The sequence below is a fragment of the Cetorhinus maximus genome, chromosome 16 (genome assembly GCF_964194155.1).
Source record: "Cetorhinus maximus chromosome 16, sCetMax3.hap1.1, whole genome shotgun sequence".
NCBI classification, from domain to species: Eukaryota; Metazoa; Chordata; class Chondrichthyes; order Lamniformes; family Cetorhinidae; genus Cetorhinus; species Cetorhinus maximus.
Genome location: NC_135894.1, coordinates 105,846,190 through 105,872,377, shown reverse-complemented (window position 1 = coordinate 105,872,377; position 26,188 = coordinate 105,846,190). Strand labels below are relative to the sequence as shown.

Here is a 26,188-nt window from a genome sequence, read left to right as displayed (position 1 = left end):
CTATTTCCACTTGTTGGGGAGTCTAGGGAATAGAGTCTAAAAATTCGAGCCAGACCTTTCAGAAGTGAGATTAGGAAACACTTCGACACACAAAGGGTGGGAGAAATTTGGAATTATCTTCTACAAATGGCACTGATGCTAGATCAAAGAAGTGAGGCACATGGGTCACAGATCAGCCATGATCTCATTCAACAGTGGCACAAGCTCCAGGGGCTAAATGGCCTCCTCCTGTTCCTATAGAAAAAGCCTTATGAGAATATTGTGTGTTTGTTTGAGTTTGGATGGAATGTGTAGCCGGAGTCCAAAGGTTTGAAGGTTTATTGTTGGTTTTGTGCCCACTGTCAGTACAATGAGAGAAAATACAGAAAAAGAAATCGCATTGAGACAGTTACAGACAGATCTGGAAGAAATACCACTGACATTTGCAATCAGTGTCATGACTGACAGTTGGGTCCAACAATTCCATTGGTACCTTCACTCAAAAGTGAGTACCAGAAGTTTCAGCCTAACCCGATAAAGACTCAGTCATCACTGATCTCTTCAGCTTATGGATCTGCTCTGATCTCGGGCTGGCTACCAAGCTTCTCTTCACGGGTCACTGGGATGGGTCGGTCTTGCTGGTTTGAATCATCTCCTGTTCTGATTTTTGGGCAGCACAGTGTCAGTAAACCATCACTAGACAGTGAGCAGGTAACATTCGCCTGGTCTGAGTTACTGGGCAGATGGTAAATGCGGCGAAATTCACGGGAAACCCGGCCTTGGTCCTCCTATAGAGAAAGAAATGTTAGTCAGGCCCAATCCAATGTATCGGATGGAATTGAGATTTCCCATTTACCCATTGTGTGCAATCCATGTACACAAACTCCTCTCTCACACTCCTGTATCTGGGAGACCCTTCTGACCTGGCATTCACACTTCTGTATCAGGGTGGGGGGAGGGTGGGTCCCACTAAACTTTCATGCTTTCATCTCCTTGTATCCAACTCCAGTCTCACACACTTCAGCATTTGAGGAGGCCAATCTTTCACATTCCTATATTTGGAAATATCCCTTTAACCTCGCTTTTACGCTCCTGTACCTGGAGAGGTCCATCTAGCTCCTCTCTCACATTTCTGGACATTGGGAGGTCTCTCCAACCCTTCTCACACCCCTGTAATCTCCGCTTCCACACCGTCTGAGATAACTGCGCTCCTCTAATTCTGGCTTCTTCCACTTCTACAATTTTAACCACTCCGCCATTGGTGGCTGTGCCTTCATTTGCCTGGGCCCCAAGCTCTGGAATTCCCTCCCTCCACCTCTCTGCCTCTCTATCTCACCTCTCTCATTAAGAGATTCCTTCAAACCTTTGTCTTTTACCAAGTTTTTGGTAAATGGCATTAATATCTCATTATGTGGTTTGGTGTTGTATTTTGTCGTGTAATGTTCCTGTGAAGCACTTTGAGGTCCTTCATTGTGTTAAAGGCTGTATATGAATAGAAGCTGTTGCCATTGTAATCTTTTTCACACACTCAGTGTCTAGGGGAATTCTTTTCAATCCCCTTCTTCCATTCCTGTGTGCGGGGAGTTCCCTTTAAACCTCCTCACACACGCTTCTTGTTTTATTTGTTCATGAGATATGAGCATAGTTGGAAAGGCCAGCATTTATTGCCCATCCTTAGTTACCCTTGAGAAGGTGGTGGTGAGCTGCCTTCTTGAACCACTGCAGTCCATGTGGTGTAGGTACACCCACAGTGCTGTTAGGAAGAGCGTCACACGATTTTAACCCAGCGACAGTGAAGGAACGGCCGATATATTTCCAAGTCAAATGGTGAGTGACTTGGAGGGGAACTTCCAGGTGGTGGTGTTCCCATCTATCTGCAGCCCTTGTCCTTCTAGATGGTAGCGGTCGTGGGTTTGGAAGGTGCTGCCTAAGGAGCCTTGGTGAATTCCTGCAGTGTATCTTGTAGATGGTACACACTGCTGCTACTGTGTGTCGATGGTGGAGGGAGTGAATGTTTGTGGATGTGGTGCCAATCAAGCGGGCTGCTTTGTCCTGGACAGTGTCAAGCTTCTTGAGTGTTGTGGGAGCTGCACTCATCCAGGCAAGTGGAGAGTATTCAATCACACTCCTGACTTGTGCCTTGTAGATGGTGGACAGGCTTTGGGGAGTCAGGATGTGAGTTACTTGTCGCAGGATTCCTAATTTATGACCTGCTCTTGTAGCCACAGTATTTATATGGCTAGTCCAGTTCAGTTTCTGGTCAATGGTAACCCCCAGAATATGGGGGATTCAGCGTTTGAAATTCTGTTAGTCCAGGGGCGATGGTTAGTCTCTCTCTTGTTGGAGATGGTCATTGTCTGGCACTTGTGTGATACAAATGTTATTTGCTACTTATCAGCACAAGCCTGAATGTTGCCAGGTCTTGCTGCATATGGATATGGACTGCTTAAGTATCTGAGGAGTTTGAATGGTACTAACTGTTTGTTGATGGAAGGTCATTGATGAAGCAGCTGAAGATGGTTGGGCCGAGGACACTACCCTGAGGAACTCCTGCAGTGATGTCCTGGAGCTGAGATGATTGACCTCCAACAACCACAACCATCTTCCTTGGTGCTAGGTATACAAACATACGAACAAGGAGCAGGAGTAGGCCATTCAGCCCCTATAGCCTGTTCCGCCATTTAATAAGATCATGGCTGATCTGATAGTAACCTGAAATCTGCATCCAACCAGTGGTGAATTTTCCCCCTGATTCCCATTGACTCCAGTTTTGCTAGGGCTCCTGGATGCCACAATCGGTCAAAGGTGGCTTTGGTGTCAAGGGCAGTCACTCTCATCTCACCTCAGGAGTTCAACTTTTTTGTCCATATTTAAACCAAGGCTGTAATGAGGTCAGGAGCTGAGTAGCCCTGGTGGAACCTAAAATGACCATCAGTCAACAGGTTATCGCTGAGTAAATGTCGCTTGATAGCACTGCCAATGACACCTTCCATCAGAATCATCTTTCCTGATGATGGAGAGTAAACTGATGGGGCGGTAATTGGCTGGGTTGGATTTGTCCTGCTTTTTGTGTACAGGACATACCTGGGCAATTTTGCACATAGCCGGGTAGATTTTTTTAAAAATTCACTCATGGGGTCTGGGTTTCGCTGGCTGGCCCAGCCTTTATTACCCATCCCTGGTTACCAGTGTTGTAGCTGTACTGGAACAGCTTGGCTAGGGGTGAAAAAAGTTCTGGAGAACAAGTCTTCAGTTCTATTGCCGGAATGTTGTGAGGGATCATAGCCTTTCTTGATATCACATAGAGTGAATCAAAATGGCTGAAGACTGGCATCTGTGATGCTGGGGTCCTCTGGAGGAGGCCAAGTTGGATCATCCACTCGGCAGTTCTGGCTGAAGGTTGTAGCAAATGCTTCAGCCTTATCTTTTGCACTGATGTGCTGGGCTCCTCCATCATTGAGGATGGGGATATTTGTGGAGCCTCCTCCTCAAGTGAGTTGTTTAATTGTTGACCACTATTCATGACTGGATGTGGCAGGACTGCAGAGTTTGGATCAATCCATCGTTTGGGGGATCATTTAGCTCTGTCTATCACATGTTGCTTATGTTGTTTTGCATGCAAGCAGTCCTAAGTTATGGCTTCAACAGTTCTGAAGAGTCATATTGGACTCAAAACATTAACTCTGTTTCTGTCTCCGCAAATGCTGCCAGGCCTGCTGAGTTTTTCCAGCATTTTCTGTTTTTATTTCAGATTTCTAGCATCTGCAGTATTTTGCTTTTATTGTGGCTTCAACCAGGTTGACACCTCATTGTTAGGTATGTCTTGTGCTGCACCTGGTATGTCCTCCTGCACTCTTCATTGAACCATGGTTGATCCCCTGGCTTGGTGGTAATGGTAGAGTGGGGGATATGCCAGGCCATGGGGTTACAGATTGTGTTCAAGTACAATTCTGCTGCTCCTGATGGCCCACAGTGCCTCATGGATGCCCAGTCTTGAGTTGCTAGATCTGTTCGAAATCTATCCCATTTAGCACGGTGGTAGTGCCACACAACATGATGGAGGGTATCCTCAATGTGAAGGCAGGACTTCATCTCCACAATGACTGTGCGGTGGTCACTCCTACCGATACTGTCATGGACAGATGCATCTGCGACAGGCAGGTTGGTGAGGATGAGGTCAAGTATGTTTTTCCCTCTTGTTGGTTCCCTCACCACCTGCCGCAGACCCAGTCTAGCAGCTATGTCATTTCGGACTCGGCCAGCTCGGTCAGTAGTGGTGCTACCGAGCCACTCTCGGTGATGGACATTAAAGTCCCCCACCCAGAGTACATTATGCACCATTGCCACCCTCAGTGCTTCCTCCAATTGGTGTTCAACATGGAGAAGCACTGATTCATCAGCTGAGGGAGGGCGGTACGTGGTAATGAGCAGGAGGTTTCCTTGCCCATGTTTGACCTGATGCCATGAGACTTCATGGGGTCCAGAGTCGATGATGAGGACTCCCAGGGCAACTCCCTCCCGACTGTATACCACTGTGCCACCACCTCTGCTGGGTCTGTCCTACCGGTGGGACAGGACATACCCAGGGATGGTGATGGTGGAGTCTGGGACATTATCTGTAAGATATGATTCTGTGAGGATGACAATGTCAAGCTGTTGCTCGACGAGTCTGTGAGACAGCTCTCCCAATTTTGGCACTAGCCTCTAGATGTTAGGAAGGAGGACTTTGCAGAGTCGACAGGGCTGGGTTTGCCATTGTCATTTCCGGTGCCTAGGTTGATGCCAGGTGGTCCATCCAGTTTTATTCTTATTCAACTTTTCTGTAGGGGTTTGAAACAATTTGGTGTCTTGCTAGGATATTTCAGAGGGCATTTAAAAATCAACCTCATTGCATTGGGTCTGGAGTCATATGTGGGACAGACTGCTCAAGGACAGCAAATAACCTTCCTTGAAGGACATTCTACATCTGAAGTATTCTTCCTCAACGTTCTTTCAAATTCCTGCATCTGGTGAGGACCCTCACCACCTCCCTCACATCCTATATCTGGGGATGTTCCCCTAACCTCCTCTCCCTCTTTCTGTATGTGGGGAGATCCTTATTACCCCTCTGTTACAATCCTGTATCTGGGGACATTCCTCTTCCCCTCTTTCACAGTCCTGTATCTAGGGATAAAAGCAAAATACTGCTGATGCTGGAAATCTGAAACAAAAGCAGAAAATGCTGGAAAAACTCAGCAGGCCTAACAGCATCTGTGGAGAGAAAGAAAAATGGAGTTAACGTTTTGAGTTCGTATGGCTCTTTCTTCAGAGCGGAAGAAGAGTCATACGGACTTGAAACATTAACTCTGTTCTTTTTTCTCTCCACAGATGCTGTCAGACCTGCTGAGTTTTTCCTCTATCTGGGCAGTTCCCTCTAACTCCACCATGGATCCAGTATCCTGGGGGATCCCTCTGTCTGGGGAGTCCTTGCTAACCTTTATCTCACATTCCTGTATCTGAGGGACTGTTCCAACTCATACTGTAGTCTATGGAAGTATACTATACACAGTGTATACTGTAGTCTATGGGAGTATACTATACACAGCATATACTGTAGTCTATGGGAGTATACTATACACAGTGTATACTGTAGTCTATGGAAGTATACTATACACAGTGTATACTGTAGTCTATGGGAGTGTACTATACACAGCATATACTGTAGTCTATGGGAGTATACTATACACAGTGTATACTGTAGTCTATGGGAGTATACTATACACAGCGTATACTGTAGTCTATGGGAGTATACTATACACAGTGTATACTGTAGTCTATGGGAGTATACTATACACAGCGTATACTGTAGTCTATGGAAGTATACTATACACAGTGTATACTGTAGTCTATGGGAGTATACTATACACAGTGTATACTGTAGTCTATGGAAGTATACTATACACAGTGTATACTGTAGTCTATGGGAGTATACTATACACAGTGTATACTGTAGTCTATGGAAGTATACTATACACAGTGTATACTGTAGTCTATGGGAGTATACTATACACAGTGTATACTGTAGTCTATGGGAGTATACTATACACAGTGTATACTGTAGTCTATGGGAGTATACTATACACAGTGTATACTGTAGTCTATGGGAGTATACTATACACAGCATATACTGTAGTCTATGGGAGTATACTATACACAGTGTATACTGTAGTCTACGGGAGTATACTATACACAGCGTATACTGTAGTCTATGGGAGTATACTGTACACAGCATATACTGTAGTCTATGGGAGTATACTATACACAGCATATACTGTAGTCTATGGGAGTATACTATACACAGCATATACTGTAGTCTATGGGAGTATACTATACACAGCATATACTGTAGTCTATGGGAGTATACTATACACAGTGTATACTGTAGTCTATGGAAGTATACTATACACAATATATACTGTAGTCTATGGGAGTATACTATACACAGCATATACTGTATTCTATGGGAGTATACTATACACAGTGTATACTGTAGTCTATGGGAGTATACTATACACAGCATATACTGTAGTCTATGGGAGTATACTATACACAGTGTATATTGTAGTGTACGGGACTATACTGCACACTGTGTGCACTGTAGTATATTGGGGTATACCATATACAATGTATACCGTAATATATGGGAGTATACTGTAAACAGTGTATACTTTAGTATATGGGAGTATACTGTAAACTGTGTACACTGCAGTATATGGTAGTATACTATACACTGTGTATGTTGCAATATACAGGAGTATGCTATACAGTGTACACTATAGTCCATGTGTACACCGTGTACACTGCAGTATATGGGAGTATACTATACACAGTGCATATTGTAGTATATGGGAGTATACTGTACACTGTGTGCACTGTAGTATGTGGGAGTATAACATACGGTGCATACTGTAGTTTTTTTAAAATTCATTCATGGGATGTAGGCTTCGCTGGCTGGGCCAGCATTTATTGCCCATCCCGAGTTGCCCTTAAGCAGGTGATACTGAGCTGCCTTCTTGAACAGCTGCAGTCCATGTGGTGTAGGTACACCCACAGTGCTGTTAGGAAGGGAATTCCAGGATTTTGACCCAGCGACAGTGAAGGAACGGCGATATATTTCCAAGTCAGGATGGTGAGTGGCTTGGAGGGGAACTTCCAGGTGGTGGTGTTCCCATCTATCTGCTGCCCTTGTCCTTCTAGATGGTAGTGGTCATGGGTTTGGAAGGTGCTGTCTAAGGAGGCTTGGTGAGTTCCTGCAATGCATCTTGTAGATGGTACACACTGCTGCTACTGTGCATCGGTGGTGGTGGGAGTGAATGTTTGTGGATGGGGTGCCAATCAAGCGGGGCTGCTTTGTCCTGAATGGTGTCAAACTTCTTGAGTGTTGTGGGAGCTGCACTCATCCAGGCAAGTGGGGAGTATTCCATCACAATCCTGACTTGTGCCTTGTAGATGGTGGACAGGCTTTGGGGAGTCAGGACGTGAGTTACTCATCGCACGGTTCCTAGCCTCTGACTTGCTCTTGTAGCCACAGTATTTATATGGCTAGTCCAGTTCAGTTTCTGGTTAATGGTAACCCCCAGGATGTTGATAGTGGGGGATTCAGTGATTGTAATGCCATTGAATATCAAGGGGTAATGGTTAGATTTTCTCTTGTTGGAGATGGTCATTGCCTGACACTTCTGTGGCACAAATGTTACTTGCCACTTGTCAACCCAAGCCTGGATATTGTCCAGGACTTGCTGCATTTGGACATGGACTACTTCAGTATCTGAGGAGTTGCGAATGGTGCTGAACATTGTGCAATCATCAGCGAACATCCCCACTTCTGACCTTACGATGGGAGGAAGGTCATTGATGAAGCAGCTGAAGATGGTTGGGCCGAGGACACTACCCTGAGGAACTCCTGCAGTGATGTCCTGGAGCTGAGATGACTGACCTCCAACAACCACAACCATCTTCCTTTGTGCTAGGTATGACTCCAACCAGTGGAGAATTTTCCCCCTGATTCCCATTAACTCCAGTTTTGCTCGGGCTCCTTGATGCCACACTCGGTCAAATGCTGCCTTGATGTCAAGGGCAGCCACTCTCACCTCACCTCGGGAGTTCAGCTCCTTTGTCCATGTTTGAACCAAGGCTGTAATGAGGTCAGGAGCTGGGTGGCCCTGGCGGAACCTAAACTGGGTATCAGTGAGCAAGTTATTGCTCAGCAAGTGCCGCTTGATAGCACTGTTGGTGACCCCTTCCATTACTTTACTGATGATTGAGAGTAGACTGATGGGGCGGTAATTGGCCGGGTTGGATTTGTCCTGCTTTTTGTGTACAGGATATACCTGGGCAATTCTCCACACAGCCTGGTAGATGCCAGTGTTGTAGCTGTACTGGAACAGCTTGGCTAGGGGCACGGCAAGTTCTGGAGCACAAGTCTTCAGTACTATTGCCAGAATATTGTCAGGGCCCATAGCCTTTGCAGTATCCAGTGCCTTCAACCGTTTCTTGATATCACCTGGAGTGAATTGAATTGGCTGAAGACTGGCATCTGTGATGCTGGGGACCTGCAGAGGAGGATGAGATGGATCATCCACTCGGCACTTCTGACTGAAGCTTGTTGCAAATACTTCAGCCTTATCTTTTGCACTGATGTGCTGGGCTCCCCCATCATTGAGGATGGAGATATTTGTCGAGCCTCCTCCTCCAGTGAGTTGTGTAATTGTCCACCACCATTCACAACTGGATGTGGCAGGACTGCAGAGCTTAGATCTGATCCATTAGTTGTGGGATCACTTAGCCCTGTCTATCACTTGCTGCTTATGCTGTTTGGCACGCAAGTAGTCCTGTGTTGTAGCTTCACCTGGTTGAAACCTCATTTTTAGGTATGCTTGGTGCTGCTCCTGACATGCCCTCCTGCACTCTTCATTGAACCAGGGTTGATCCTCCTGCTTGATGGTAATGGTAGAGTGGTGGATATGCTGGGCCATGAGGTCACAGATTGTGTTTGAGTACAATTCTGCTGCTGCTGATGGCCCACAGCGCCTCATGGATGCCAGACTTGAGTTGCTAGATCTGTTCGATATCTATCCCATTGAGCACGGTGATAGTGCCACACAACACGATGGAGGGTATCCTCAATGTGAAGGCGGCACTTCATCTCCACAATGACTGTGCGATGGTCACTCCTACCGATACTGTCACGGACAGATGCTTCTGAGGCAGGCAGGTTGGTGAGGATGAGGTCAAGTATGTTTTTCCCTCTTGTTGGTTCCCTCACCACCTGCCGCAGACCCAGTCTAGCAGCTATGTCATTTCGGACTCGGCCAGCTCGGTCAGTAGTGGTGCTACCGAGCCACTCTCGGTGATGGACATTGAAGTCCCCCACCCAGAGTACATTATGCACCATTGCCACCCTCAGTGCTTCCTCCAAGTGGTGTTCAACATGGAGGAGCACTGATTCATCAGCTGAGGGAGGGCAGTACGTGGTAATCAGCAGGAGGTTTCCTTGTCTATGTTTGACCTGAGACCGTTTGTCTTCATGGGGTCCAGAGTCGATGTTGAGGACTCCCAGGGCAACTCCCTCCTGACTGTATAGCACTGTGCCCCCACCTCTGTTGGGTCTGTCCTGCTGGTGGGACAGGACATACCCAGGGATGGTGATAGTGATACAAAAACAAAAAATGCTGGAAAATCTCAGCAGGTCTGACAGCATCTGTGGAGAGAAAGACAGAGTTAATGTTTCGAGTCTTTATGACTCTTCTTCAGAGCTAAAGAGATGTAAAAATGTGATGAAATTTATACTGTTTAAAGGGGGTGGAGCAGGTGAAGCTGGATAGAAGGCAAGTGATAGGTGGAGGCAAAGGAGAGATTGACAAAGATGTCATGGACAATAGGACAAAGGGGGTGTTAATGGTGGTGGTAAAGGCTAAAGGAGGCGCTGATGGTGGCATTAAGGTCAGAAAGCAGAATGTGGTAATAGCAGGACCAGGGTAAGCACTCTGGGAAGAACAACATGAACAAGTGACCGATGGTCCTAGCGGGGGTGGGGTGGGGGGAGGGGACGGTGGTGGGAAAAAAGATCAAAAATAGGATAAAAGGTGGGGATAAAACAATGAATAAAAATGAAAATAAATTTTTAAAATAGTAATATTAAAAATAAGTGGAATAAAATAAATAAAAATTTAAAAATAAAAATGAATATTGAAGAAAGGGGATAAAGAAGGGGTGGGGCTGGAGGAGAGAGTTCATGGTCTGAAGTTGTTGAATTCAATATTCAGCCCGGAAGGCTGTAAAGTGCCGAGTCGGAAGATGAGGTGCTGTTCCTCCAGTTTGCGTTGAGCTTCACTGGAACATTGCAGCAGGCCAAGGACGGACATGTGGACATGACAGCAGGGTGGAGTGTTGAAATGGCAAGCGACAGGGAGGTCTGGGTCATGCTTGCAGACAGACCGAAGGTGTTCTGCAAAGCGGTCACCCAGTCTGCGTTTGGTCTCTCCAATGTAGAGGAGACCACATTTGGAGCAGCGAATGCAGTAGACTAAGTTGAGGGAAGTACAAGTGAAATGCTGCTTCATCTGAAAGGAGTGTTTAGACCCTTGGACGGTGAGGAGGGAGGAGGTAAAGGGGCAGGTGTTGCACCTTCTGCGGTTGCATGGGAAGGTGCCGTGGGAGGGGGTTGAGGTGTAGGAGGTGGTGGAGGAGTGGACCAGGGTGTCCCGGAGGGAACGATCCCTGCGGAATGCCGCCGGGGGGGTGAAGGGAAGATGTACTTGTTGGTGGCATCATGCTGGAGTTGGCGGAAATGGTGGAGGATGATCCTTTGAATGCGGAGGCTGGTGGGGTGAAAAATGAGGACAAGGGAGACACTATCATGGTTCTAATGCTCAGAGCATGGTGACGGTGGAGTCTGGGACATTATCTGTAAGGTATGATTCCGTGAGGATGACTATGTCAGGCTGTTGCTTGTCTAGCCTGTGAGACAGCTCTCCCAATTTTGGCACTAGCCTCCAGACATTAGTAAGACTATGGGAGTACACTAAACACAGGATATACTGTAATCTATGGAGTTTACTGTACACTGTGTGCACTGTAATATATAGGAGTACACTGTACACTGTGTGCACTGTAGTATATGGGAGACCCCTTAGGGTAATTGGTGAAAAAACCAGAGGAGGTGAGAAGGAGAATTCTTTTCACACGGTGAGATGATGTGATCTGGAATATGCTGCCTGAAAGGGTCAACAAAGCAGATTCACTAATAACTTTCAAAAGAAACTTGGACAAATGCTTGAATGGAAAACATTTACATGGCAATGGAGAAAGAACATTAGGCAGAATAATTGAATAACTCTTCCAAAGAGTTGGCACTAGGCATGATGTTTCATTCTAGGTTTGTAAGAGTGAAGTTGATCCAAGACAGGGAAGAGTTTATGTTACCTGGAGACAATAAGGCTCGAGGAAGACATGAGCCTAGTGTTTGGTTGGAAGAATGAGGATATCAAGTAAATGGAGAAATTTTAAAGGAGGTGCAGAAAGACCGAGACCTGGGGGCATTTGTGAAAGTGGGAGGACAATTTGAGAGTCTGTTATAAAAACATACGGGATCTTTAGCTTTATAAACGCAATCATTGGGCTAGATATTTACTGTTTCGGGATGACTCGGGAGCCCTTCAAAAATTGACGGTAGGTTTCAATTCCAGGATTCCCGAGCCCATTCCTGCACTGCCTGTTTGTCGGGAATGCCTAGAAAGGGTGCGGCCTGGATCAGGTTGCAAGCCCACACCCAGCACTCCTGACATGACTGGCTCCATTGTGGAGATAGACCCATCCTGCTCCTCAGCAATTTGCTGGGAGTTGGACCAGGTTTTTAAGAGTTGTGGGTGTGGTTCACGGTCTCTCAAAGGGGTCATGAGCCCTAGTCTGCATGAGGTTCAACTTTTAAAAGATGAGTTCAAAAGGTCATTCTCATTCCCCCCATGCCAAGGTAAGGCCCCCCCCACCCATACCCCATGCCAAGGTAAGGCCCTCCCACCCATACCCCATGCCAAGGTAAGGCCCCCCCACCCATACCCCATGCCAAGGTAAGCCCCCCCCGACCCATACCCCATGCCAAGGTAAGGCCCCCCCACCCATACCCCATGCCAAGGTAAGCCCCCCGACCCATCCCCCATGCCAAGGTAAGCCCCCCCACCCATCCCCCATGCCAAGGTAAGCCCCCCCCACCCATCCCCCATGCCAAGGTAAGGCCCCCCGATCTATCCCCCATGCCAAGGTAAGGACCCCCCCACCCATACCCCATGGCCCCTCATGCCTCTGATGCCAAGCTATGGCATTTCCATGCTTATTGGCCTACTATACACTGTATAGAACCAATGAACCCTATAGTGACAGTAGTTTGTTTAAAAAAGCTTTTTTAAAAAGTCATTCATTCATTATTTTCCACTATGTTAAAAAAAAGTAATTTCACTACCGGGCAATAAAATTGTCAACCATCCAGATCTATTAAAGTATCGATAACAGAAACCACAAACCCTTGAAACCACTTAACCTTGTGTAAATACAGATTGTGACATTGACAGCAGAGATTAGAGAGCCAGAGCTGTCAAGCAATATTTTCTTTGGGGATCAGGTGTTTCAACAAAAGCACTGGATTTCTGGGTTCTCAGTCAACATAATGAAGAGTATATGAGGGGGTGAGGGGGTATAAGTGGTGAGGGTTGGAGAGCCTTTCTGTTTTTATTTTAATGGGGTCTAAGTCTCACAGCACCTAGGCAGGCCTTTTAAACCACCCGCCTCGGCATCCAGCCTCCCCTGTGGCTGTTTCCGACCTCTTTCCTGGGTCGGCTGGTCCATCTCTGGCTCTCCAGCTGGTGGGCAGGCCCCACCACCGCAACCATTCAATTCCACCCATAATGTCCATTAGCCGGAGAGTTAGTAACCAGAGAACACAGAATTCAGGTGATTGACAAAAGAATCAGAGGTGACATGGGGAAAAAATATTTATACAGTGAATTGTGACCTGGAATGTGCTGTCTGAAAGGGTTGTGGAAGTAGATTAAACAGTAATTTTCAAAAGGGAACTGGATAAATATTTGGAAAGAAAAAAATTGCAGAGGGATGGGTAAAGAGGATGAATTGGCACGTTCTCTCAGAGGGCTGGCACAGGCCCGATGGGTCAAATGGTCTCCTTCCGTGTTGTATCATTGTATAAGATCCAGCACAAACTTATGACAGTTAAGTCATGTCTAACAAACCTGGTTAGAAAGCAAAAAGTATAAATTAAAGGTATTTAATTGGATTGACAAAAGACGCGAAGTGGTATTCCATAGGATTTTTTCTGGATGACTCCAGATTGTGGGGGCGAGGGGTGGGGCAGGGTGTTTAAATTTATACTGAGGAAGCAGGTGACCAAATACAGTAAGATATTAGTAAATTTGCAGATTGGGTGAGTAATTGGCAAATGATTTGAAATAGATAAATATGAGATTGTGTATTTTGGTAGGAAGAATAAATATGACACATACTGTTTGGATAAAAAGAGTCTAAATGGGTTTGAGGAGCAAAGTAGAGGTAGTGACTCAGATACACAAATATCTAAAAATAGCACCAGGGGTTAAAAAGACCATTAAAACAAAACACTGGGGTTCATTTCTAGAGGAATAAAATTGAAAGGTGGTCATGCTGTATTAATCATGTACACAGTGCTGGTTTCCCTATTATAAAACAATATACAGGTACAAAAAAATTACAAGAATAACATTGGAGCTGAGAAGTTCTAACTCTAAGAAATGGCTGAAGAGACTGGGGAAGTGAAAGCTGAGAGGTGACCTAATAGAGATCTTTAAAGTTATCAAGATATTTGATAAGGTAGGCATAAAGAAAGTGCTTCAAATTGTGGGAGAGCCCAAAATGAAGGGTCATAAAAAATAACAAAGGCACTGATAACCCACATACCATGAACAAATTAAAAATAAGAAGGATATATTGAGAGAATGAGATGAAGCTGGGTGGGGGAATTGTGTAGACCTGTTAGAGCGAATGGTCTACTTTAGTGCTGTAAAATTCTATGTAGATGAAAGTTTTGGTGAGGTAACTAATTTGAGGCCACAATCAGATCAGCCATGATTATTTGAATGGTGGAGCAGGCTAGAGGGGCCGAATAGCCTACTCCTGCTTCTAATTCGTATATTTGAATGGGAGATGAGGCATGTTTATGGATGTTACTTATATGCTGATTCAGAAGGCATTCAATAAGGTTCTGCACAAGAGACTGCTAACAAAAATGAGTCCATGGGCTTGCAATGTGGTGCATTAGTGTGTACTGGAAGCTACGTATATTAATACACAGGCTCTGTTCTTTGCAGACAGAAAGAACATGTACATACATTGCGCCTGTTTCAGCTAAACAAAATAAGTGACAGCCATTCGCTGGTTCATTCCCCAGGGCAATGTCTTGACCAATCAGGGTCAAGCTGCCTGGTTTAAATGTCAAACAATGCTTGGCAGTTAACTGTCAGTCACCATCCACTGGTGCATTCTCAATGGCAATGCCTCTACCAATCAGTGTCTACTTGCCAAACAATCAGCACTCTCTTCTTATACAGAAGAAATATTTCGTTTTTGCCGACATTGGTATTGTCTTGCAAATTGTTAATTGTTATGAGTGCAAGACGAAAAGCTTCACCAAAGAAAGTCTCTGTTTTCAGCAATAATCAAGAATTTATTTTCTTATTCCACAGAATATGGGTGCCAGTGGCTGGGCCAGCATTTATTGCCCATCCCTAATTGCCCTTGAGAAAGTAGTGGCGAGCTGCCTTCTTGAACCGTTGCAGTCCATGTGGTGTAGGTACACCCACAGTGCTGTTAGGAAGGGAGTTCCAGGATTTTGACCCAGCGACAGTGAAGGAACAGCGATATATTTCCAAGTCAGGATGGTGAGTGGCTTGGAGGGGAACTTCCAGGTGGTGGTGTTCCCATCAATCTGCTGCCCTTGTCCTTCTAGATGGTAGTGGTCGTGGGTTTGGAAGGTGCTATCTAAGGAGCCTTGGTGAATTCCTGCTGTGCATCTTGTAGATGGTACACGCTGCTGCGACTGTGCGTTGGTAGTGGAGGGAGTGAATATTTGTGGACGCTGTGCCAATCAAGCGGGCTGCTTTGTCCTGCATGGTGTCAAGCTTCTTGAGTGTTGTGGGAGCTGCACTCATCCAGGCAAGTGGGGAGTATTCCATCACACTCCTGACTTGTACCTTGTAGATGGTGGATGGGCTTTGGGGAGTCAGGATGTTGGTAATTATTCCAAAGGGACCAGAATACAAAGGAGTGAAATTTGTGCCAAAGTTATATAAAGCTGTGGTCAATTTCCATCCGAAGTACCTGTAATTACTTCTGGGCACCACACCTCAAGCAGGATATATCGGCTTTGAGGGGGTGCAGTGCAAATTCACCAGAAAGATCCTGGGGTTAAAATGATTAAATTATAAAGACGAATTTCACAGACTAGTCTTGTATTCTCTTGAGAAGAGAAGATTAAGGAGTCATCTAATAATGTTTAAGATGCTCCAAGGATTTTATAGCATAGGTAGAGAGAAACTATTCCCTCTGATAGGCATTAACCTTAAAATGAAAACCAGGCCATTCAGGGGTGATGTCAGGAAGCACAATTTCACACAAAGGGAAATAAAAGTCTGAATTTAGAGAAATTTATCTTCATGAAATTATCACAGGATTTTTAATACATATTCTCCTGAGATCCAGCCCAGACCTATAGCCCCGACTGCATTTCCAGCTGGGCTATATCCAGGCAGGTTGACCCCGCAATGTCACTGACTAAATCAACAATGCTTGGTCTTTTCAACTCCCAGTTCTCTATGAAAAACCCACCTTATCTCATTAGCTGCAAAGGCTATGGGCCCTGACAATATTCTGGCAATAGTACTGAAGACTTGTGCTCCAGAGTTGTCATGTCCCTAGCCAAGCTGTTCCAGTACAGCTACAACACTGGCATCTACCCAGCAATGTGGAAAATTGCCCATGAATGTCCTGTACACAAAAAGCAGGACAACTCCACCCGGCCAATCAGTCTACTCTCCATCATCAGGAAAGTGACGGAAGGGATCATCAACAGTGCTATCAAGTGACATTTACTCAGTGATAACCTGTTCACTGATACTCAGTTTCAGTTCTGCCAGAGCCGCTCAGCTCCTGACCTCATTGCAGCCTTGGTTCAAACATGGACAAAAGAGCTGAACTCCCGAGGTGAGGTGAGAGTGACTGCCCTTGACATCAAGGCAGCATTTGACTGAGTGTGGCATCAGGGAGCCCTAGCAAAACTGGAGTTAGTGGGAATCAGGAGGAAAACTCTCCACTGGTTGGAGTCATACCTAGCACAAAGGAAGATGGTTGTGGTTGTTGGAGGTCAGTCATCTCAGCTCCACCACTGCAGGAGTTCCTCAGGGTAGTGTCCTCGGCCCAACCAACTTCTGCTGCTTCATCAATGACCTTCCTTCCATCATAAGGTCAGAAGTGAGGATGTTCGCTGATGATTGCACAATGTTCAGCACCATTCGCGACTCCTCAGATACTGAAGCAGTCCATGTCCAAATGCAGCAAGACCTGGACAATATCCAGGCTTGGGCTGACAAGTGGCAAGTAACATTCATGCCACACATGTGTCAGGCAATGACCATCTTCAACAAGAGAGAATCCAACCATCACCCCTTGATGTTCAATGGCATTATCATCACTGAATCAACATCCTGGGGATTACCATTGACCAGATAATGAACTGGACTAACCATATAAATATGGTGGCTACAAGAGCAGGTCAGAGGCTAGAAATCCTGCAGTGAGTAACTCACCTCCTGACTCTCCAAAGCCTGTCCACCATCTACAAGGCACAAGTCAGGAGTGTGATGGAATATTCTCTACTCTTCACATGGACTGCAGCTGTTCAAGAAGGCAGCTCACCACCTCCTCCTCAAGGGCAATTAGGAATGGGCAATAAATGCTGACCCAGACAGCGATACCCATGTGACGTAAAAGATTAAATTTTTTAAAAGCTGCTTCAAAGACATTTGGGCAGGGGTCCCCTGAGCCCATCTCACTCACTAATCAGTTTTCCATTTTGGATACTGGTGAGGACGATGGTTCCTCAGGGGAGTGCAGCCAGAGCCACGTCTGTGGGACCACGGGTGGCTCAGCTGCACAGGAGGGGAGATTGAAGAGTGGAAGAGCGATAGGGGACCTGATAGTTAGAGTTGTTTATAGACCACCAAACAGTAGTGGCAATATAGGGCACAGTATAAATCAGGAAATTAGAGGTGCGTGTAACAAGGTAATACAGTGATCATGAGGGACTCCAATCTAAATATAGACTGGGTAAACATAATTAGCACAAAGGCTGTGGAGGATGAATGCCTGGAATGTGTCTGCAATGGTTTTCTAGAACAGTATGTTGAGGTATCAACTAGAGAATGGGCTATTTTAGATCTAGTATTGTACAATAAGAAAGGGATAATTAATAATCTAGTTGTAAAGGAGCCTTTGGGGAAGAGACACCATAATATGATGGAATTTTCCATTGAGTTTGAAAGTAACTTAATTCAATCTGAAACTAGCGCCTTTAAGATAAGGAAAGGAAAATGCAAAGGTAAAGGAGGCAGGTTGCTGTGCTAGATTGGGAAACTACATTAACAGGTATGACGCTAGACAGGCAATGGCTAGCATTTAAAGAATTGATACATGGTTTACAACAAATAGAAATTGCTTTGAGACACAAAAACCCAACAGGAAAGTGATTCAATAGTGGCTAAAAAGAAAAGTTAAAGATTGTTTTAGATCTAGGGAAGAGACTTAGAAAGTTGCCAAAAAAGTAGTGAGCCTAAGGATTGGGAGCATTTTAGAATTCAGCAAAGGGGAATAAGGAAATGGCAGAAAAACTAAACAAAGACTCTGTGTCTGTCTTCACAGAGGAGAAGACAAAATGCCTCCCAGGAATACCAGAGAACCAAGGGACCAGCAAGAAAGAGACACATGATCAGAGCCTGGACTCAGGGTCCCCTCCATTTCCACTCCTCAGCTAGTTCCACTGATTGTAACACTTCAATTGCAAAGGCAGCGGATTCAGCCACTGGATGATGGAAGTAGCCGAGTTTCTTGTGGAGTTTGTAGAATTGTGGAATTGCAGTGAGTGAGTGACACTGGCAGGGGGAGTGGGGTGGGGTCACAAAGCCTCCCCACCCAATGATACTTGGTGGAAGGTGATCTAAAGTCAAGAGAAAAATCTAAGAGCGAGTCCATAAACCCACCTGTCGTTCTGTGTGCTTCCCATGAACCTCCACAAAGTCATCAACAATTTTGACACTCAGCTCCTCAGGTAAAAAGTGTTTGACATTCAGGTTAATCATAAATCTGTCCCTCTCAGACCGCACCTGAAATACAATATTCGTAGTCAGTAACACACACCACGCACAGAAGACTGAGTTCCACCTTGGAACATTATAGGAAGTACTTGTATCACTCTTCACCAGAGTTAGCAATGAGGAAAATTATTCAATGTATTCATGGATGCACATCAAATATACAACAAAGAAACAGAGCATTTGGCCTAACCAGTCTATGTTGACGGTTACTCTCCTCACAAACAGGCTGATCCAACCAGATTTACCCAGCTTAATCCAATCTCACTGCATCATCTTCACTTACATCCACTTAGCCAATCTATTCTCCAATGTTAACATTTCCTGTCTCAGTCTCAAACCCTTGAAGTAAATTCCACAGCCTCATGACTCTCAGTGTGAAGAATTTCTCCTGCATTCTATTCTAAATCTCTTACGTTTAATCTTGTATCTCTGGCCCCTTGTTTTGACCCCTGAATTACTGAGAACTATTTGCTTCTATCTTCTCTGTCCCATCCTTTCATAATTTTAAACATTTCTGTCATATCAGCTTGTAATCTGCATTGTTTGTTTAAAAAGAAAGTTAATTTAAGATTTTCTTTGCATTTGTATTTCCTCAGTCCAGACAGTATCCCAGTGAATTTCAAATCTACCCTCACTCAAACCTCAATATCATTTCAGCAGTGAGAGAGGCCATTCTGCAAGGTTGAGGTAAAGGCACATTGCAGAACAGAGGTTTACTCTGTATCTAACCCGGTGCTGTACCTGTCCTGGGAGTGTTTGATGGGGACAGTGTAGATGGAGCTTTACTCTGTATCTAACCCGGTGCTGTACCTGTCCTGGGAGTGTTTGATGGGGACAGTGTAGATGGAGCTTTACTCTGTATCTAACCCCGTGCTGTACCTGTCCTGGGAGTGTTTGATGGGGTCAGTGTAGATGGAGCTTTACTCTGTATCTAACCCCGTGCTGACCCTGTCCTGGGAGTGTTTGATGGGGACAGCGTAGAGGGAGCTTTACTCTGTATCTAACCCTGTGCTGTACCTGTCCTGGGAGTGTTTGATGGGGACAGTGTAGAGGGAGCTTTACTCTGTATCTAACCCCGTGCTGTACCTGTCCTGGGAGTGTTTGATGGGGACGGTGTAGAGGGAGCTTTATTCTGTATCTAACCCTGTGCTGTACCTGTCCTGGGAGTGTTTGATGGGGACAGTGTAGAGGGAGCTTTACTCTGTATCTAACCCTGTGCTGTACCTGTCCTGGGAGCGTTTGATGGAGACAGTGTAGAGGGAGATTTACTCTGTATCTAACCCCGTGCTGTACCTGTCCTGGGAGTGTTTGATGGGGACAGTGTAGAGGGAAATGATGACACTGAAGAGTTACAAATCCCCAGGACCAGATGGTTTTATCCCAGGGTTTTGAAGAAAGTCAATGAGAACATTGCAGTAGCCCCCGCTATCGCTTTCCAAAGCTCCCTTGATTCTGCAACTATTCCTTAGATTGGTAAATTGTAGATCATTATGATTGTTAAGAAAGGGAAGCCAGGGAATTATAGATCATGAGCCTAACATCTGCTGTCTGGAAGTTACTTGAGTCTATGATTAAGGATTTATTGACTGACAATCTTTTTTAAAAAATTTCTTCATGGGATGTGGGCTTCACTGGCTGGGCCAGCATTTATTGCCCATCTCTAATTGCCCTTGAGAAGGTGGTGGGGAGCTGCCTTCTTGAAAATTTTCAGCCGATCAGAGAGAGCTAGCATGGATTTATAAAGGGTGGGTCATACTTGATGAATCAGAATGAATTTTTTCAAGAAGTGACTAAGATAATGGACAGGGGAATGTCTGTTTGTTTATATGAATTTCCAGAAGGCATTAGATAAAATCCCTCATCAAAGACTGTGAGCTAAAGTTGAAGCTGATGGAACTGAAGAGAAATGATTGACCTGGTTTGGAGATTGTCTGACTGGCAGGGGACAGCAAGTAGGGATATTGGGCAGGTACTCTCATTGGCAAAGTGTGACAGACTCATGGTGTCCCACAAGGGTCTGTGTTGGGGCTTCAACTATTCACTGTATCTACTAATAACTTAAATAATGGAATAAGAAAGCCCCAAATCCAAGTCTTCTAATCACACAAAGATAGAAAGCTCTCTAAAGGATGTAGATGGAAACATAAAATTACAAAGAGACATTGATGGATAAAGTGAATGGGCAAAACCGAGGCAAATGGATTTCAAAGCTCACAACTGGAGATTCACAATTTATCGGATCACAGCTTCTACCAGGGGCCAAAACACAACACCCGCGGGCTCTTCAATCTCTTTCCATTTCTCTGCCAGCCTTCACTATGCACAAACTTCCACACAGCAGGCATTTTCCACCCTCACCCAGCCCAATCCCACCCTGCCCACCCTCACCCTAACCACCCTCACCCTAACCACCCTCACCCTCACCCTGCCCACCCTCACCCTAACCACCCTCACCCTCACCCTGCCCACCCTCACCCTAACCACCCTCACCCTCACCCTGCCCACCCTCACCCTAACCACCCTCACCCTCACCCTGCCCACCCTCACCCTAACCACCCTCACCCTCACCCTGCCCACCCTCACCCTAACCACCCTCACCCTCACCCTGCCCACCCTCACCCTAACCACCCTCACCCTAACCACCCGCACCCTCACCCTGCCCACCCTCACCCTAACCACCCTCACCCTAACCACCCTCACCCTAACCACCCTCACCCTGCCCACCCTCACCCTAGCCACCCTCACCCTGCCCACCCTCACCCTAACCACCCTCACCCTAACCACCCTCACCCTCACCCTGCCCACCCTCACCCTAACCACCCTCACCCTAACCACCCTCACCCTCACCCTGCCCACCCTCACCCTCACCCTGCCCACCCTCACCCTGCCCACCCTCACCCTAACCACCCTCACCCTAACCACCCTCACCCTCACCCTGCCCACCCTCACCCTAACCACCCTCACCCTAACCACCCTCACCCTCACCCTGCCCACCCTGACCCTGCCCACCCTCACCCTCACCCTAACCACCCTCACCCTAACCACCCTCACCCTAACCACCCTCACCCTGCCCACCCTCACCCTCACCCTAACCACCCTCACCCTAGCCACCCTCACCCTGCCCACCCTCACCCTGCCCACCCTCACCCTGCCCACCCTCACCCTGCCCACCCTCACCCTCACCCTGCCCATCCTCACCCTAACCACCCTCACCCTAACCACCCTCACCCTCACCCTGCCCACCCTCACCCTGCCCACCCTCACCCTCACCCTAACCACCCTCACCCTAACCACCCTCACCCTCACATTGCCCACCCTCACCCTGTCCACCCTCACCCTGCCCACCTTCACTCTCACCCTCACCCTATCCACCCTCACCCTCACCCTCACCCTGTCCACCCTCACTCTCACCCTCACCCTATCCACCCTCACCCTCACCCTCACCCTGTCCACTCACTCTCACCCTATCCACCCTCACCCTCACCCTGTCCACCCTCACCCACCCTCACCCTGTCCACCCTCACCCTGTCCACCCTCACCCTGTCCACCCTCACCCTCACCCTGTCCACCCTCACCCTCACCCTAACCACCCTCACTCTCACCCTCACCCTATCCACTCTCACCCTCACACTCACCCTGTCCACCCTCACCCACCCTCACCCTGTCCACCCTCACCCTGTCCACCCTCACCCACCCTCACCCTGTCCACCCTCACCCTCACCCTGCCCACCCTCACCCTGTCCACCCTCACTCTAACCACCCTCACCCTCACCCTGCCCACCCTCACCCTGTCCACCCTCACCCTGCCCACCCTCACCCTCACCCTATCCACCCTCACCCTGTCCACCCTCACCCTGCCCACCTTCACCCTTCCCACCCTCACCCTCACCCTGCCCACCCTCACCCTCACCCTGCCCACCCTCACCCTGTTCACCCTCACCCTGTCTACCCTCACTGCCCAAACTGCCCATCTGCACCACACCCATCCTCACCCCAACTGCCAACACCCTTGTTCTCACCACCTATCCACCTTCTCCCTCACCCTCTCCTTCACCCTCTCCCTCACTCTCACCCTCTCCTTCACCTTCTCCCTCAGCTTCTTTCTCACCCTCTCCCTTGTTCTATCCCACACCCTCTCCCTCAACCTCTTACTCACCCTCTCCTTCATTTTATCCTCACCCAGCCCTCACCTTCTTTCTCAGCCTCTCCCTCATTCTATCCCTCACCCTAACCCTCTCCCTCGCCATCTTTCTCACCCTCTCCCTCGCTTTCGTTTTCACTCTGCACAACTGTCAGTAACAAAAGCAATCAAAATCTTTCAACTCTAGCTGATGATGAATTACTTGTGATAACTATTTACTAGGACAAGTTATTGCTTAATTCAATGTAAATTTTAACCTGCAATGTTAATAGAACAGAATCATTTAACAACATGTCTGAAATAAATTACACACAATGTTTCTGAAGAAAGTCACTCATTATTACTGGAATTACACTGCTGCCACTTTATCATTAATTTAATTAATAATCCTTTCAATTACAAAGTGAGATTTTTACCTCAGATATGCCCGAGTCTAGAAAGTTCCGGAATGCTGGCAGCCTATAGTAGGGGCTGATGGTGGAAGAGAAGATAGGAAAGAGGTCATAGTCGAAAGGACCTTCTCCAAAAAACTGATCAAAGAGGCGGCTTGGATAGAAAGATGTCAGGGAACGCCTGAACCAGGGATACTGAATGGCAAGATCCATACTGCCGACTATTTGCAATCTTGTCTCCACACAAAGCTGCAGGAGTGTTGATCCCAAAAACCACTCCCATTTATATACTTGTGATACTGAATAGACCAGCAATCTGGATGGTTCTGGAATGAAGAACTCATGACTAAAGTTGGAAAAACTGTTGGTTGTCAGCAGATGGTGGACGGGTGACTGGACAGGACACTCGCAGCTTTGCTGACAGTGAAAACTAACTCTGCAAATCAACTTGTTGCTCTGAAGCAAAAGGCAGCCTGTTCAGGCAAAAGAAGATAGGACAGAGACTGTCAGCAGATTTCCATAATCGTACTGCACAGTAAAACCAGCCAAGTGGTACATTAGAAACTCCACAGTTTGTGTAACACAGAATATTAGAGAGCAGCGAGTGTATATTTTTAATTCTGTTTTCGTCACTAGCAAGGCTAATATTTATTGTCCATCCTTAAATTGACTTTGCCTTCTTGAACCGCTGCAGTCCATGTAGTGTAGGTACACCCACAGTGCTGTTAGGGAGGGAACTCCAGGATTTTGACCCAGCGACAGTGAAGGAATGGCGATATATTTCCAAGTCAGGATGGTGAGTGACTTGGAGGGGAACTTCCAGGTGGTGGTGTTCCCATGTATCTGCTGCCCTTGTCCTTCTAGATGGTAGTAGTCATGGGTTTGGAAGGTGCTGTCGAAGGAGCCTTGGTGAGTTCCCGCAGTGCATCTTGTAGATGGTACACACTGCTGCTACTGTGTGTCGGTGGTGGAGGGAGTGAATGTTTGTGGAAGAGGTGCCAATCAAGTGGGCTGCTTTACCCTGGATGGTGTCCAGCTTCTTGAGTGTTGTTGGAGCTGCACTCATCCAGCTCCAGGCAAGTGGGGAGTATTCCATCACACTCCTGACTTATGCCTTGTAGATGGTAGACAGGCTCTGGGGAGTCAGGAGGTGAGTTACTCACTGCAGGATTCCTAGCCTCTGACCTGCTCTTGTAGACACAGTATTTACATGGCTCGTCCAGTTCAGTTTCTGGTCAATGGTATCTCCCAGGATGTTGATAGTGGGAGATTCAGTGATGGTAATGCCATTGAATAACAAAGGGCCAATGGTTGGTTTTACTCTTCTTGGAGATGGTCATTGCCTGGCACTTGTGTGGCGTGAATGTTACTTGCCACTTGTCAGCCCAAGCCTGGATATTGTCCAGGTCTTGCTGCATTTGGACATGGACTGCTTCAGTATTTGAGGAGTCGTGAATGGTGCTGAACATTGTACAATCATCAGCGAACATCCCCACTTCCGACCTTATGATGGAAGGAAGGTCATTGATGAAGCAGCAGAAGTTGGTTGGGCCGAGGACACTACCCTGAGGAACTCCTGCAGTGATGTCCTGGAGCTGAGATGACTGACCTCCAACACCACAACCATCTTTCTTTGTGCTCGGTTTGAACCATAGAACCATAGAAAAGTTAGGGCATAGAAAGAGGCCATTCTGCCCATCATATCTGTGTTGGCCAAAAAAGAGCAAAAAGAAACTAGCCGCTCATTTTAATCCCACTTTCCAGCCCTTGGTCCATAGCCTTGCAGGTTACAGCGCTTCAGATGCAGATCCAGGTGCCTTTTAAATGAGTTGAGTGCTGCAGCCCCACTCATAACTTAGGCAGTGAATTCCAATAAGCTATCCAATCTCTCCTCATAGCTGCAATTTTCAAGCCCTGGCAACATTCTTGTAAATCTCCTCTATTCTCTCTCCAGAGCAATTATGTCCTTCCTGTAATGTGGTGACCAGAACTATATACAAAATTCCAGCTGTGGCCTAACCAGCGTTTTATACAGTTCCATCATTACATCCCTGCTTTTGTATTCAATACCCCATCCAATAAAGGAATGCACTTCATATGCTTTCTTTACCACTTTGTCCACCTGTCCTGCCATCTTTAGGGACCTGTGGACATGCATTCCAAGGTCTCTCACTTTCTCAGCCCCTCTCAATAACTTCCTGTTTATTGAGTATTCCCTTGTTCTGTTTGCCCTCCCCAAATGCATTACCTCACACTTTTCCGGATTGAATTCCATTTGCCACTTCTCTGCCCACTCAACTAAACCATTGATATCACTCTGGAGTCGACAGCTATCCACTTTATCAACTACACGGCCAATTTTTGTGTCATCTGCAAATTTCCCAACCATGCCTCCCATGTTTACATCTAAATCATTAATATATACAACAAACAGCAAGGGCCCCAACACTGAGCCCTTTGGAACACCACTGGAAACCATTTTCTATTCGCAAAAGCACTCATCAACCATTCCTCTCTGTTTCCTGTCACTGAGCCAATTTTGGATCCAACCTTCCCCTATATCCCATTCACTTTCTTGACCAGTCTGTCATGTTCTTTTTAAATTTCTGTGGGCATCACTGTCTAGGCCAGCATTAATTGCCCATCCTGATTGCCTTCTGACCAGGGCATTTAAGAGTCAACCACATTGCTGTGTGTCTGGAGTCACATGTAGGCCAGACCAGGTAAGGACGACAGATTTCCTTCCCTAAAGGACATTAGTGAACCAGATGGGTTTTTACAACAATCGGCAATGGTTTCATGGTCATCATCAGACTTTTAACTCCGGATTTTTGTTGGATTCAAATTTCACCATTTGCTGTGGTGGGATTCAAACCCGGGTCCCCAGAGGATTACCCTGGGTCTCTGGAATATTAGTCCAGTGGCAATACCACTATGCCACCGCTTCCCTTGTGGGACCTTGTCAAATGCCTTACTGAAATCCATGTAGACAACATCCACTACACTACCCTCATCAATCCCCCTTGTTACTTCCTCACAAAATTCTATTAAGTTAGTGTGACATGATCTTCCCTTAACAAAGCCATGCTGACTATCCTTGATCAATCTGTGCCTTTCTCAGTGACAAGTTATCCTGTCTCTCAGAATTGTTTCCAATAATTTTCCCACCACTGAAGTCAGACTGACCGGCCTATAATTTTCTGGCCCATCCCTCGCACTTTTTTAAAATA

The 26,188-nt window shown here is 46.5% G+C and overlaps 1 protein-coding gene across 1 annotated transcript; it reads right to left on the bottom strand.

Moving 5' to 3' along the window:
- Positions 1–300: 300 nt before the first annotated feature.
- Positions 301–23,232, bottom strand: cryaa (crystallin, alpha A). The gene is made up of 3 exons (XM_078560568.1): positions 22,983–23,232; positions 18,312–18,434; positions 301–767 (listed from the first exon to the last, which is right to left on the bottom strand). Exons 1-3 carry the CDS (start codon positions 23,169–23,171, stop codon positions 546–548), a joined length of 534 nt encoding a protein of 177 aa, XP_078416694.1. The 5' UTR covers positions 23,172–23,232; the 3' UTR covers positions 301–545.
- Between the last annotated feature and the right edge of the window lie 2,956 nt (positions 23,233–26,188).